The 12,651-nt window shown below is 39.9% G+C and overlaps 1 protein-coding gene across 2 annotated transcripts in view; it reads right to left on the bottom strand.

The window, feature by feature from the left end:
• BACH2 (BTB domain and CNC homolog 2) overlaps positions 1-12,651 on the bottom strand; it is a 309,638-nt gene that overhangs the window by 67,615 nt on the left and 229,372 nt on the right. For both annotated transcript variants that reach the window (XM_025042865.1, XM_025042866.1), the window contains one exon: positions 7,628-7,882. In XM_025042865.1, coding sequence (XP_024898633.1) covers positions 7,628-7,870 — 243 coding nt within the window. In that variant the 5' untranslated portion in view covers positions 7,871-7,882. The remainder of the gene's footprint in view (positions 1-7,627; positions 7,883-12,651) is intronic.

Here is a 12,651-nt window from a genome sequence, read left to right as displayed (position 1 = left end):
TCCTCTCTTTTTCTGACAAGCAGAATTTCTTCTCTCCCTCTGGCAGGGATCTAGAAAAGTTCAAGGTATAGCATAGGTTCACAAACCCCATTGTATAGGATAGGACTTCAGAGATCATTTGGCCTGGCTCTATCATGTTCAGATAAGGATGTACCTTGCTAAGTTGAGTCTGCCCACTTGGTCAGTAGACCCTGTACTCTCTCAAGTAAGTAACTCAAGGGCATTCGTTTAGCAATTGGCTTTCCGTCTCCTGTATCAGCAAGTTTTCTTTCTCTTTTGGAACTTTCCCATCAGCCCAAGTATTAGTCAGCATGGGCTAGGCTCTGCTGTGGTAACATATAAACACCAGATCTTAATGGGGAAATATAAAAGTTTATTTCTCATTCATGTCAGAGTCTGATTTGAGTCAGATGGCTCTCCTCCAAAAGTGACCCAGGGACCTGGGCTGCCATTCCACCATCTTGGAGTTCTTTGACATCAATTAAATGGATGGGAAAAAACATGAAGAACTCATACCTACTTTTAACTGCCTCAGATTGGAAGTGACACATGACTTCTACTCACATTTCATTGGCTAGATCTAGTCACATAGCACAGGCTACAAATTTGGTCTTCCTGTGTATCCCGAAAAGAAGAAAATTGGATATGGGTGAATACTGCTAATCTTTACCACAGAATGCATACATGCTGGAATTTCTTCCTACTTAAAACAAACAAAAAAATGAAACCTCTTTTGACGCCATTTCCCTCCAGTTACTAGACCACTTCTCTGCTCCCTTGAACTCAAAAGGCTTTTAAAATGCAGCCTATATCGGCTTTTTCAAATCCCTCTTTCCCCATTCCTTCTTGAACACAATTGAATTGGTCTTTGTCCCAGTGCTTTCCCAGAAGTGCTCACTGATGGCTTCCAAACTGCTGAGTAGCCAATGTTCAGTTTTCATCTTAGTTGAGTATCAGCAGTGTCTGACATGGTTGATCACTCTCCCTCCTTGATGGACTTTCTTTTCCTGGCTTCTAGCACACTACACTTCTTGTTTTTCCTTCTATCTCGATAGTTGTTCCTTTTTGGTCTACCCTGTGGGTTCTTCTTTCTTTCTCTGACCTCTTAATTCTGGAAAGCTCAAGGCTCAATCCTGGAACCTTTTTTTTTTTTCTATCTACACTTATTTCTTTGGCGATTATATCCTATCTTGTGGCTTTCAGTATCCCCTATACTCTGGTATTAAAAACTTCCATCTCCAGGCTAGATTCCAACCATGTATACTCCCATGAATTCCAACCATGTATACTCCTGTGACCTAGACATCTCTACTTAGATTTAACAGGCATCTCAAACTAATATGTACAAAATAGAACTCCTGATTCCACCCCACCCCCCACTTCTTCAAACCTACTTCGCCCAGTCTTCACCGATCTCAGTTAACAGCAACTCCACTTTTCCAATGGCTCAGGCCCCAAACCTTGGAGCTCTCCTTAACTTCTCTCTTTCTCTTTAATCCTATATCCAATACATAAGAAAATATAATACCTTCAATATATCACCAGAATCTGACACTGATCATCACTCTACTGCTATCGCCCTGGTCTAGGCCATCATGTCACGCCTGGGTTGTTGACATCTTAAGTATTTTCTGTGCTTCTGCTCTTGCCCTCTTTCAATCCATTTTCACAGAGCAGTCAAAATGATCTTCTTCTGTGAAACCCTTCGATGGCCTCCAAGCTCATTCCAAGAAAAGGTAGGGTGTCCAAATGGCACACAGCCTGGCCCTGTTACCTCTGATGTGTCCTGTCCCACTTTACCCCTTGCTCACTCCACTCCCGTGTGTCAAACCTGCCAAGCCCACTCTAGCCTCAGGGCCTCTTCCTTGCTATTCCTTCCACCTAGATCACTTCTTCTGCAGATGTCAGCATAGCTGGCTCCCTGACCTCCTTCGGGTCTCTACTCAAAAGTCATCTCCCCAAAAGGCCTTTCTTGACCGTCCTATTTAAAGTTGCAATACCTGTACCCTGACTTTCCTTAACCCCCTTCTGTTTTATTTTCCACAACGGCCTCTAACAAAGTACACATTATATTTATTTTCTGTTTCTCCTCCTCCTCCCCCACTGGAAAGTAAGCTCTGTTTTGTTCACTAGGTTCACCCAGCACCTAGAACAACGCCTTCTGGTACATAGCAGGACCTTGATAAATATTTATTGAATGAATAAATAAATGAGCGAGGAAACAGAAGCCTAAAGAGGCTGATTGGCTTGCTCAAGACCTTATACGCAGTTAGTGCCAACGTCCAGATCGTGGTTGTCCCAGTCCCTTATGGCCGATGCTCCTTAGATCTCAACATCTTCTTTATTGTTTTGTCTAGGCGGTGAATGGGTGAGGCCAAAGGGCTGGCACTATGCTCTGGGGAGGGTGAGTGTTTTGCTCTTTTTATCCTGGTCATGCCACTTCCCGAAGACTTCACCCACTGTTTCCCACCAAATCTCACCTCCCACAATTACACTCAGGCTCAGAATGCTGTTGGCATCCTGTGTTGTAGGGTTAAGTACTCTTACATACTAAAAAGGTTGTTCAAACATAATCATGACTGTCTTATTGCTTCTTTGAAAGACTGGACCTAAGCCATCCCAGAGACATTAACAGCTTTCATACCCTCTAAAAACTTTCTGACAAGAAGATTCCACAATTTCCTTATTGGCCTCTATGCTTGGCAGTACTACTGCAGGAAGATTTTTTTATTGCACCCTGTCATTAAGACTTAACAATGAATGCCTTTTCTTCAGAATCCTTCTGGGTAAGTTTCCTTTTTGTTTAGTATGGAAAAAAAACAAGATCTGCCCTAAAATGTTGAGGGCGGGGACAGAGAGAGGGAGAAAGAAAGTGAAAAATAGACAGTAAGCAAAAGACAAAGATAGGGAGTGAGTAAGCGGAGGTCTGAAATATATTTATACCTAAGAAAGCACAAGGTCCACCTAAACGGGCCATACTTACTCCTACCCTATGGCTCTTCTCTGCATGAACCCTCTCCCTTCTCTCATGGGTGAAAGGACATGGGAAACAAGGTGGTGGAGCCTTGGCAATAATCTTTTTCCCCAAAGTTTTTAATATTTATGATGAATAAAAATTATGTGTATTTAAGGTATACAATGATGTTTTGATATATGCATAAACTGTGAAATGATTATCACAATCAAACTAATTAACATCTCTAGCACCTCCCATAGTAATTATTATTAATAGGTTTCCAGAACTTATTCTGAAAGTCTAATATAACTTATAACTGAAAGTTTGTGCCCATTGATCAATATCTCCCCTTGTGCCCTACACCCCAAACCCAGCCTCTAGTGCCAACCATTGTACCTCCTGTTAGATGAGTTTAACTTTTATTTTTTAGATGCCATATATAAGTGAGATTATGCAATATTTGTCTTTCTATGTCTGGCTTATTTTTTTTTATTTCACTCCAGGTTTACCCATGTTGTCTCAAAAAGCAGGATTTCCTTCTTTTTTAAGACTGAATAATATTCCATATATATATAAACTGAATAATATTCCATTATATATATATATATATAATGACAAAGTGTGTGTGTGTGTGTGTGTGTGTGTGTGTGTGTGTGTACACATATGCCAAATTTTCTTTATCCAGTCATCTGTCAATAGACACTTTGGTTGTTTCCACATCTTGGCTATTGTGAATAATGCTGTAATGAACAGAGGAGTGCAGATATCTCTTCGAGGTAGTGATTTTATTTCTTTCAGATATATACCCAGAATTGGGATTGCTGGATCACATGGTAGTTCTATTTTTAATTTTTTGGGGAACCCCCATACTGTTTTCCACAATGGCTGTACCCATTGACATTCCCACCGACAATGCATAAGGGTTCCCTTTTCTCCACATCCTTGCCAACACTTTTTATCTTTTGACTTTTTGATAATAGACTTTGGAAATAACCTCTTAACAGCTGCTCTTCCCCTAGCATTCTAGGAGGGAGCCAGTAGCCCCAAAAGAATGGTGTTGATGTGTAAACCCATTGTAGGCTCCATGTCTTCCAAGGAAGCACACCCCATTCCTGCCTTCTGTACTCAACACACCGTAAGAATGAACTTCATGACTGTAATGCACTTCCAGCATGGTCAGCATCCAGCCTGAATGATTTCCGTGACTATAAGGATGTATTCGTTGAGCCAACATTAATACTAATGATCAGTAGGATAATGGCCTTGTAATGCTTGGCTCATCAACCACCTTCTCTTCATCTCTTAGCACAAGATGCACTTACTAATTATAAATTAAATGATCTGTTTCATTATTGAACGAAAGTACTAAGTATAATGCCTTGTATCTCCTACTATTAGCTGACACACATTCCTGGGTGTGTTTTCCAATGGGGAGCCAACACTCAAGTCATATAAATTCTGGGGACTGTCATTCCACTTTAGGGGGGAAAAGCAAGACAATTCGATTATTTCTAGGCTTCTAAAAGGAGGTCTCTATTTTTGTCTCTCTCCCTTCCAGTTAAGAGGCTACAGGGGCCACTGTGAGTGGCTCTAATTTGCTGGTAATTATGTTACCCATCAGTACTCAGAAGTCTGGGTAGAAATGCATACCTGGGCAGCAGCTGGAGGCCAGGAGTTTGGCCTAAAATGACTGAGAAGAAGAGCGGAAGGGGTGACAGTCTGTATCTGGGTTTCATAGTTCAAGGAGGAGCTCCCATACTCAGTCATGCTGGCCCCTGAGAAACACAATGGCTCTCTGGCCAAGGAGTGTAGAGGTGGGCCAAGTGTGAATAAGACTGGGACAGGGCCAGAAGCTGATCTGAATTCAGTGGTGGAATTATGATGAGGTTTAAAGATTTCCAAGGGGCTAATCAAATGCTTTTTAGGACGTCACATGAAACGAATGCCAGTTAGTTCCAGGCGGCTACTTTCCAAGGTAGCGTTTGGGATTTTTGTTTATTCACCACTTAATTCAAATTCCATGAAGTCATTCACTTAGCTAAGCAGGACAATGGCCACAGAGCCTGCAAGGACACCTCAATGTGTACACAGCAAGGAGAGGAAAACAATGTCCAGCACCTGGGGCCACAGGAGGGTGTTCTGAGCAGAGGGAGAGGGGTCCTAGAAGGAGGCCTCAGAAACAATACAGACCCACAAAGGAAAACGCCACTGGCGCTGGCTTACACGCCCCATCAGCAAGATAATTAGAGCTGACAATAGAAATGCATGTTTCACAGGAAGAAAAAAAGCATCTAATTATGTCTGAAGGCTTCAGGTACAAGAGAAACTAGAATGTTTTAATGGTCTGGAAATGCAGATGATTTAGGGACCACAAGCATTTTACATGGCTAGGAAGAACGTAAACACAACACAAATTCTCACTTCACTGGAACACAATCAAAAAGGTCAAATAGCAGATTTTTGTGTATCAACTATACAGTGTGCCTCTTATTTTAAAGAGTGACCTTCTTGGCCCAGTCCCAAGAAAATAAGTGATTATGAGGGATTTGATCTATGAAAGACTTAGGTTATGCTATATGCATTTATATCCTGGTTTCCTTTAAATTTTACTGCTTTGGCATTGTATTATGGTAAATAATTCAAGGACTTCAGAATTTTTACAGGTAAGAACTGGGGCTCATAGAGTTTAAGTGACTAGGTCAGCATCCCAGAACTAACTAGGGGCAGGCTGGGGCCTAGGGTACATGGTCCTGGGGGTCTTGAGATGGTGTCAACAAATCACTGAAGGGAAACTGAATTACATAAAATCTGGCTTCATCTGGAAAAATATTTCAATATAATCGATTTTTTTTTGAAAATAAGTAAAAAATGTATAAATGAAGTGGCTCTCAAACGATGCAGGTAATAAATTAACTGCAAGCCTCACCCCCCTCCCCAAGACCATTCTGGATAATTAAGTTTTCCAAATACTTCCAGGGATTCTAGAGATGGAGTAAATTCAAAAGGCATTCTTGCTCCCCATCTAGAGAAAAAAAAGGGTCTCCTATTTGACAAATGCCTACTATAGGATAGAGACCATGCTGAGAACTTCCATATTTATCATCTTACCTAATGATGTGTATTCATCCATTAATGCAGATAAGGACAATCCAGCTCCAACTACCCAGTCACACCACAGCTGCCATTCTTTCGCCATCTCACATTACTCGGTGCACAGCTTCCCTTCCTACCCCAGCCCCAATCACACTGTCCTCAACTGGTTTGTCCTTTGACTTCTGATATTGGGATCGTTCTAGTTATCTACTTGAGAGTGGTGTGAGGAGTAGCAATGGAGCCTTCTATATGGGTACATAAAAAGAATATTACTGTGAAAATGCTGAGTGCACATGCAGTCCTCACTTTACCAGTTGGCCATTCTCCTGCTCTGCAGGAGTTGCAACAGATATTACTTAACAAGGGACTGGATTCGGTGACCCCCTCTGATGCCCATGTCTTGCTTGTCTGTTCTATTTTTTATGTTGAACTTGGATGCCTTTCTGTGGAGCAGGTGCCAGCCCCACTACTTCCTACAATCTTTTACATACCCCCTTTACTCATTTATATTATTTGCCAGGCCTCTGGAGGCATTTGGGTTTGTGACCCTGGGGTTTAATGCTAGTTGTACTCACTAGCACCTCACATCAGGGTGATGGGGTCTTTGGATTTTCCTAGAGTTGCTGTGAAGAGCTGCTCAGTCGATCACCACACAACTTGGGGCTCTACTCACATAGACTAAGAATGTGAGCTTGACCCCTGAGAGTTGCACAGGGCACAGCCTGCATAGCCCATGCTGGTGGCCCTAGTGTGGCACGCTGGGCCAGTGCACAGGGAACAAGTCTGGCCCAGAACACAAAACCTAAGACCGCTCAGTGTTATCCTTAGTCCCATGAAAATGAAGGGGAGTCAGGAAGATGGAAGAAGAGGAACTGTGTACACAGTTCCAAGGGTAACCAACCTGTTGATTTGTCATTGTAAAGCCCATCCTTTGAATTCCTGAAGCTCAAAACATCCAATAAATGTCATCTTTGGACAGAACAGGTCCAGCTACCAGTGTCTCCAAAGGACAGAAATGACTGGACTCACTGAAGTAATTAAGAAACCTGAGTAGGGTTTTTCAACAATAGTGAGAAAAGCAAGTTTACACTTCTTAGAATCTTACTATATTAACTGTAAAAATTACTGCTTGCTTTTACTTCTCTCCCCAGGCAAGGAAGGTGCTGTGAATACTGTCATTCTTTAACTCTCAAGGGAAATCTAGTGCTCCTTCAATCATTTGAAACAGAAAAATCATAGCAACAGTCCCAGTGATTCAGATCCCACATCTAGGACTGTACCAAACTTTGGTTGAACTACTCAAAACCTGAAGAGTCAGTGAACTAGAAACTATGAGTGACTGTGAGCCACAGGTGGGGTTCAGTTCCTTTAAAGAAAGATGCTCTGTTCAGATTCGTTCCTGTGAGACTTGAATCAAATAGAAACCGGCTATTCACAAACTAAACAAGTGGGTGATTTGGACATCAGCTCCGAGTGGGGATGTGGCACAGGGTCCACCTTGCAGCTCCTATTCAGCCAGTTGTCTACAAGTCAATGAGCTTCCATTAGCAAACACACAAACAAAGCAAACTACTGTACCTCCTCAGGCAAGCTGACCACCAAGTCATTTTTCGTCTGTCCGACCAGCGCCTGCCAGAAGTATTCACTGCATGCAGCCAGCACAGCCCGGTGGGCCCGGAACTCCTTCCTCTCCACGATCAGAGTCACGTCACAAAGAATATCCTTTTTCCGCTGGTCATTGAGGCCCAGGAGGATGTTGGTGCAGTGGACTGTGGACTCATACACATACATGGGGGAGTCAGGCTTCTCATCCACAGACATGCCGTTCACACCCTGAAAGAAAGACAGGCCGGGTCACCATAGCTATTTGAGTCAGAGAGAAGATGAGAAAGAACTTCATAGTTCCCGTGTCTCACTGCCATGAGCCAGGCAGAAAGGAGCAGAAATGCTCATTAGCATATTCATGCTCAGCGCAATGAGCTCAGGAAACATATCTGGGCAGTCGTGTTTTATGGCTGACTTTTATCTTTCCCATTTACTGTGTCCCTTTACCCAACGGAAACAAAGCCAGATCTTTTAATGGAACACCCAAAGCATTTAAAACACATACAAACTTTAACACTTGGTAGTTTTTATTTTTCTGGTTGACTAAAAAGGAACTTTCACATATACACAGTCCCATTTCAAGTATTAATTGAGCTTTTTATTAAGAAGAAATGAATCATTTTGAAGTATTTGTAACGCTTTCTTGATTTAAATACATTTAAGTTCCTAAGCTGAAATTTGGCTTAGATAACAAGCAGAGTAAATATCTAATCACGATACATAATTTAAGAAGTGAACTAAACTGTTTATGTACTAAAGAGTAGATAACGACGGCTATTCCAGCTGCCTTCCGCCACTTCCAGACAAAGCACAACCAACACAATGCTATTGTTGCTCATGAAAGCTCTTGAAAAGAAGTGGGATTGTGCTGTCATTATCCCAGGAGATCTGATGTAAATCCTCCTTAAGGAAACACAATATATCACAATAGGAGTCATAAAAAAGATATATTCAACAGTGAAGATTGCTTTTACAAAAGGGTTCTTTGCTTTATAAAGTATCTGCTGACATATTTTTAAAAACAGTGTCTGTAATTAATTTATATAACATAGTTTTCCAGTAACATTTACTACTCGTATGAATTCAAATAGTGAGTCTTACTTTCTTTTGGTTTTATTCTTGTTTATTTTTTAACAGCTTTAACATACAAGAAACTGCATACATTTATAGTGTGTAATTGGATATATTCCGGCATATGTATGCAACTATGAAACCATCATCACAATCAAGACAGTGAACATATCCTTCATCACCAAAAATCTCTCTTTGACCCTTAATACTCCTTCTCTTGCACTTCTCTCTGCCTTACCTCCTGAAACCATAGGTCTGCTCTGATACTATATATTAGCTGGCATTTCCTATATTTTATATAAATGGAATCATACAAATTTTATCTTTTTGCATCTGGCTTCTTTCATTCGGCATAGTTATTTTGCCATTGATCCAAGTTGTTGCCTCCATCGATTGTATGTTCCTTTATGCTGAGTTGTGTTTTAGTACATGGATATATAGCACAGTTTTTTATTCATTTATTTGGCTACTACAAATAAAGCTGCTAGAGATTAGTGTATAAATCTTTGTATGAACACATCCTTTCATTTCCCTTGTGTATTCTACCTAGGGGTACAAGAGATGAATCCTTTGGTATGTGTAAGTCTAACTTTTGAAAATATTGCTTCTGTTTTCTGAAGTGGTAGTACCATTTCACATTTTCAACAGCAGTGTATGAGAGTTCCAGTTCTTTCCCATCCTTAGCATCACTTGGTATGGTCATTTATTCTAATTTTGTCCATTCTAATAGGTATACTCTGGTATCTCTTTGTGATGTTAATTTCCTTTTCTCTAATGACTGAAGATACTGAGCATCTTTCATGTACTTATTCATCTACTTATATTCTTTGGAGAGATGTCTATTTCAGATCCTTTGCCCATTGTGCATTGTCTTCTCCCCTTTATTACAGGCATGCCTTGTTTTATTGTGCTTCACTTTATTGCACTTCTTACAAATGTTACATTTTTTTACAAATTAAAGGCAAGACCCTCCACCAGCAAAAAGATTATAACTCGCTTTATTGCAGTGGTCTGGACCAGAACCCACAAAATCTCTGAGGTATGCCTGTATCGAGTTTTGAGAACTCTATATATTCTGAATAAAAGTCCTTTATCAGGTATGTGATTTCCAAATATTTTCTCCAACTCTGTAACTATTCTTTTCATTCTCTTGATGGTGTTTTTCAAAGAGCAGAAAGTTTTCATGTGATGAAGTCCAACTGAGCAATTTTTTCTTTTATGGATCATGCTTTTGGTGTTGTATCTAAAAAACCTTTGCCTACAACAATGTCACATCTTTTGTCAAATTAATACCTATATATTAACATTTTAATGCAATTATAAATAGATTTGTTTTTTAATTCCAATTTCTGATTTTTCATTACTAGTATGTAGAAATATAAATGATTTTTGTGTATTATTTTTGTGTATCCTGAAGCTTTGCCTAATTTCCTTATTAGTTCTCATAACCTTTTTTTTTTGTCGTTTTTGAGTATATTCCATTGATTTTCTACATAGAAGATTATGTTGTCTATAAATAGAGACATTTTACTTCCTTTCCAACCTGGATGATTTCAAGTTTTTTTTCTTGCCTTACTACATTGGCGAGAACCTCTAGTACAATGTTGACTAGAAGTGGTAAGAGAAAATATCCTTGTCTTGTTTCTGATGTTAGGGGGAACATATTCAGCCTTTCATTGTTATGATGGTAGCTATAGGTATATCATAAATGCCTCTATTGACTTGAGGAAGTTTCTTTCTATTCCTAATTTCTGGGAGTTTTTTTTTTAAATCAGAAACAGATGCTGGATTTTGACAAATACTTTTCTGCATCTATTAAAGTAGTCATATAGTTTTTCTTTTTAGTGTGTTAGTATGGTGAATAATATTAATTGATTTTTGAATTTAGCCAACTTCACATTTCTAGGATAAATTCCACTTGATCATAATGTATTTATTTGCCTTTTTACACATTGTTGAATTCAATTTGCTAACATTTTGTTAGCAGGTAGCACTCAATTGGGTGGAATAATTAATGTTCTAGAATATAAATGGTGTGCTTAATTCATAAGAAGCAGGAGTCATATTTATAAGAGACATCTCATTTTTCTAATCTTTACTAACGCACCTACACTAAAAAGAGAGAAAAGGATACAAAGCCATAAGTTCTTTAGTGAAATATGAAATGAAACAAAATCAAAAGAAAAATGAAAGTGAGGTTCGGCAGAAAGAGGAGTGGACTAGGGGTCCTGGGCTTTTGGTTCAGCTCCAGCACTGACTAACTTTTCGGATTTTGAATAAATCACCCAACTTTTTCTGGACCTGCTTCTATGTTTGTAAAATGAAAACTATGGACTAGAAGACCAACAAAGTTCATACAGATCTACAATTCTATGAGTCTAAGAGTTTATAAAAGTAACACCAAGTTTATCATAGGGAGTGGGATATTGTCATTTTAGTTGAGAGAAGAAACTAACACTTTGACCTTATAAAGATTGATTTTGTACCCTCTTTTATTGTCGTTGATGTTGCAGAGCTAGTTACAGGGAATGGAATGGACAATATACAGGAGGAATCCAAAGCCTTCTGGGAGAGAAGGAACTAGGACTTCAACCACTGGATTCCATAGCTTCCAAGTTAGGAAGATCTGTCTGTATAAATCATGGTATCCCTGAGTAAATCAAGAAGAACAAGTCCTTTGAAGTGAAATTACCTTTAGGAAATGGAGAATCCAAACCTAGAAGGACATTTTGACCTAATTTATAGAGCTGATGCTATTAGTTCCTCTAGTCCTGGCTATCTTAGCCCAGAGGTTTGTTCTGGGAATCATGGCTGAGCAAGGGAGTATAAACAAAGAATATATCACCTCGGAACCCAGAGTGGAGTTCCACTGAGGGGCCTGATGATGGTACAGCAGCACTGGACAAGGATCTACCCCACCAGGTAGGGGCAGTTATCAATAATGGCGAAGCCAAGGCAGTAGATGAACTCTCAGATTCCAGTTCACAAGGAAGATGGTCTCTTCCTGGGTCTAAGACAGGGCAAGGGAGTGGTGGGGGTCTCAAGGAAAGACTTCATATCCTCACAATAGGGCAGATTTGGGAAAATAAAGATTTGGCAATATGTGCACCCCAAGCTGATGAAGCAGGCTATTATGACAGTCACATGAATATGGACGTTTGCTTTTTGGGCTACATCTATCTCCCAGAGAGTTTTAGAAGACATTTAGAACATATCAGATCTGTTCGCAAATTATATAATCTAAAATCTACCATTCCCATGAAGTTGTTGCTAGACTTTAACCTGTCTAAAGATATTCTTGATTTTATTACATTATTCCTGGATAATTCTTCCTTATGTCATGCCAGCACCACTCTATTCCTCTTTGCCTTCACATTCCTATTGAATCTTATCATCCCCCTCCCTGTTGGCCCCACTTCATGCATAATGGGACATACTGCTTCTTCTTCTTTTAGAAATCAGTCAGCCCTTCCCATCCTTTGATTATCATGGGTGCTCTTCTGGGAACTCCTCCAGTTTGTCTGTTTTTGACTGAGTAATGCCAACCTGGATTCTGTTTCTCCTATCACTGCGTTATGTCCCATTAAGATTTCTTTTTTCACTTGCCTTACTAATATTAATTAAACAGCAGTTTACCCCTAATGCAGCGAATCCTGACATCTGTTGCAGGATCCATAAGATCTAAGAATGAGATACTTTGTAGTGAGTAACAGAGCCCAGAATAGCAGGTAGGAGTCTGACATCCAGTCTTTACACTAAGCACTAGACAATGTGTTAAAGTGTGTAGACATTAGCTGAAATCAGACTGTAAGGAAGCTTTCCAAAGGTTCTGATTTGGGCTTTGGCTGGATCTCATTCTTCTTTTTGGAGGCCAAAAATCTCAGCTGTACATGTACATATACATATACCCCAATCATCATATGGTT

The sequence above is a fragment of the Pteropus alecto genome, unplaced genomic scaffold (assembly GCF_000325575.1).
Source record: "Pteropus alecto unplaced genomic scaffold, ASM32557v1 scaffold7, whole genome shotgun sequence".
Classification (NCBI taxonomy): Eukaryota; Metazoa; Chordata; class Mammalia; order Chiroptera; family Pteropodidae; genus Pteropus; species Pteropus alecto.
This window is presented reverse-complemented; position numbering and strand designations above follow the sequence as displayed.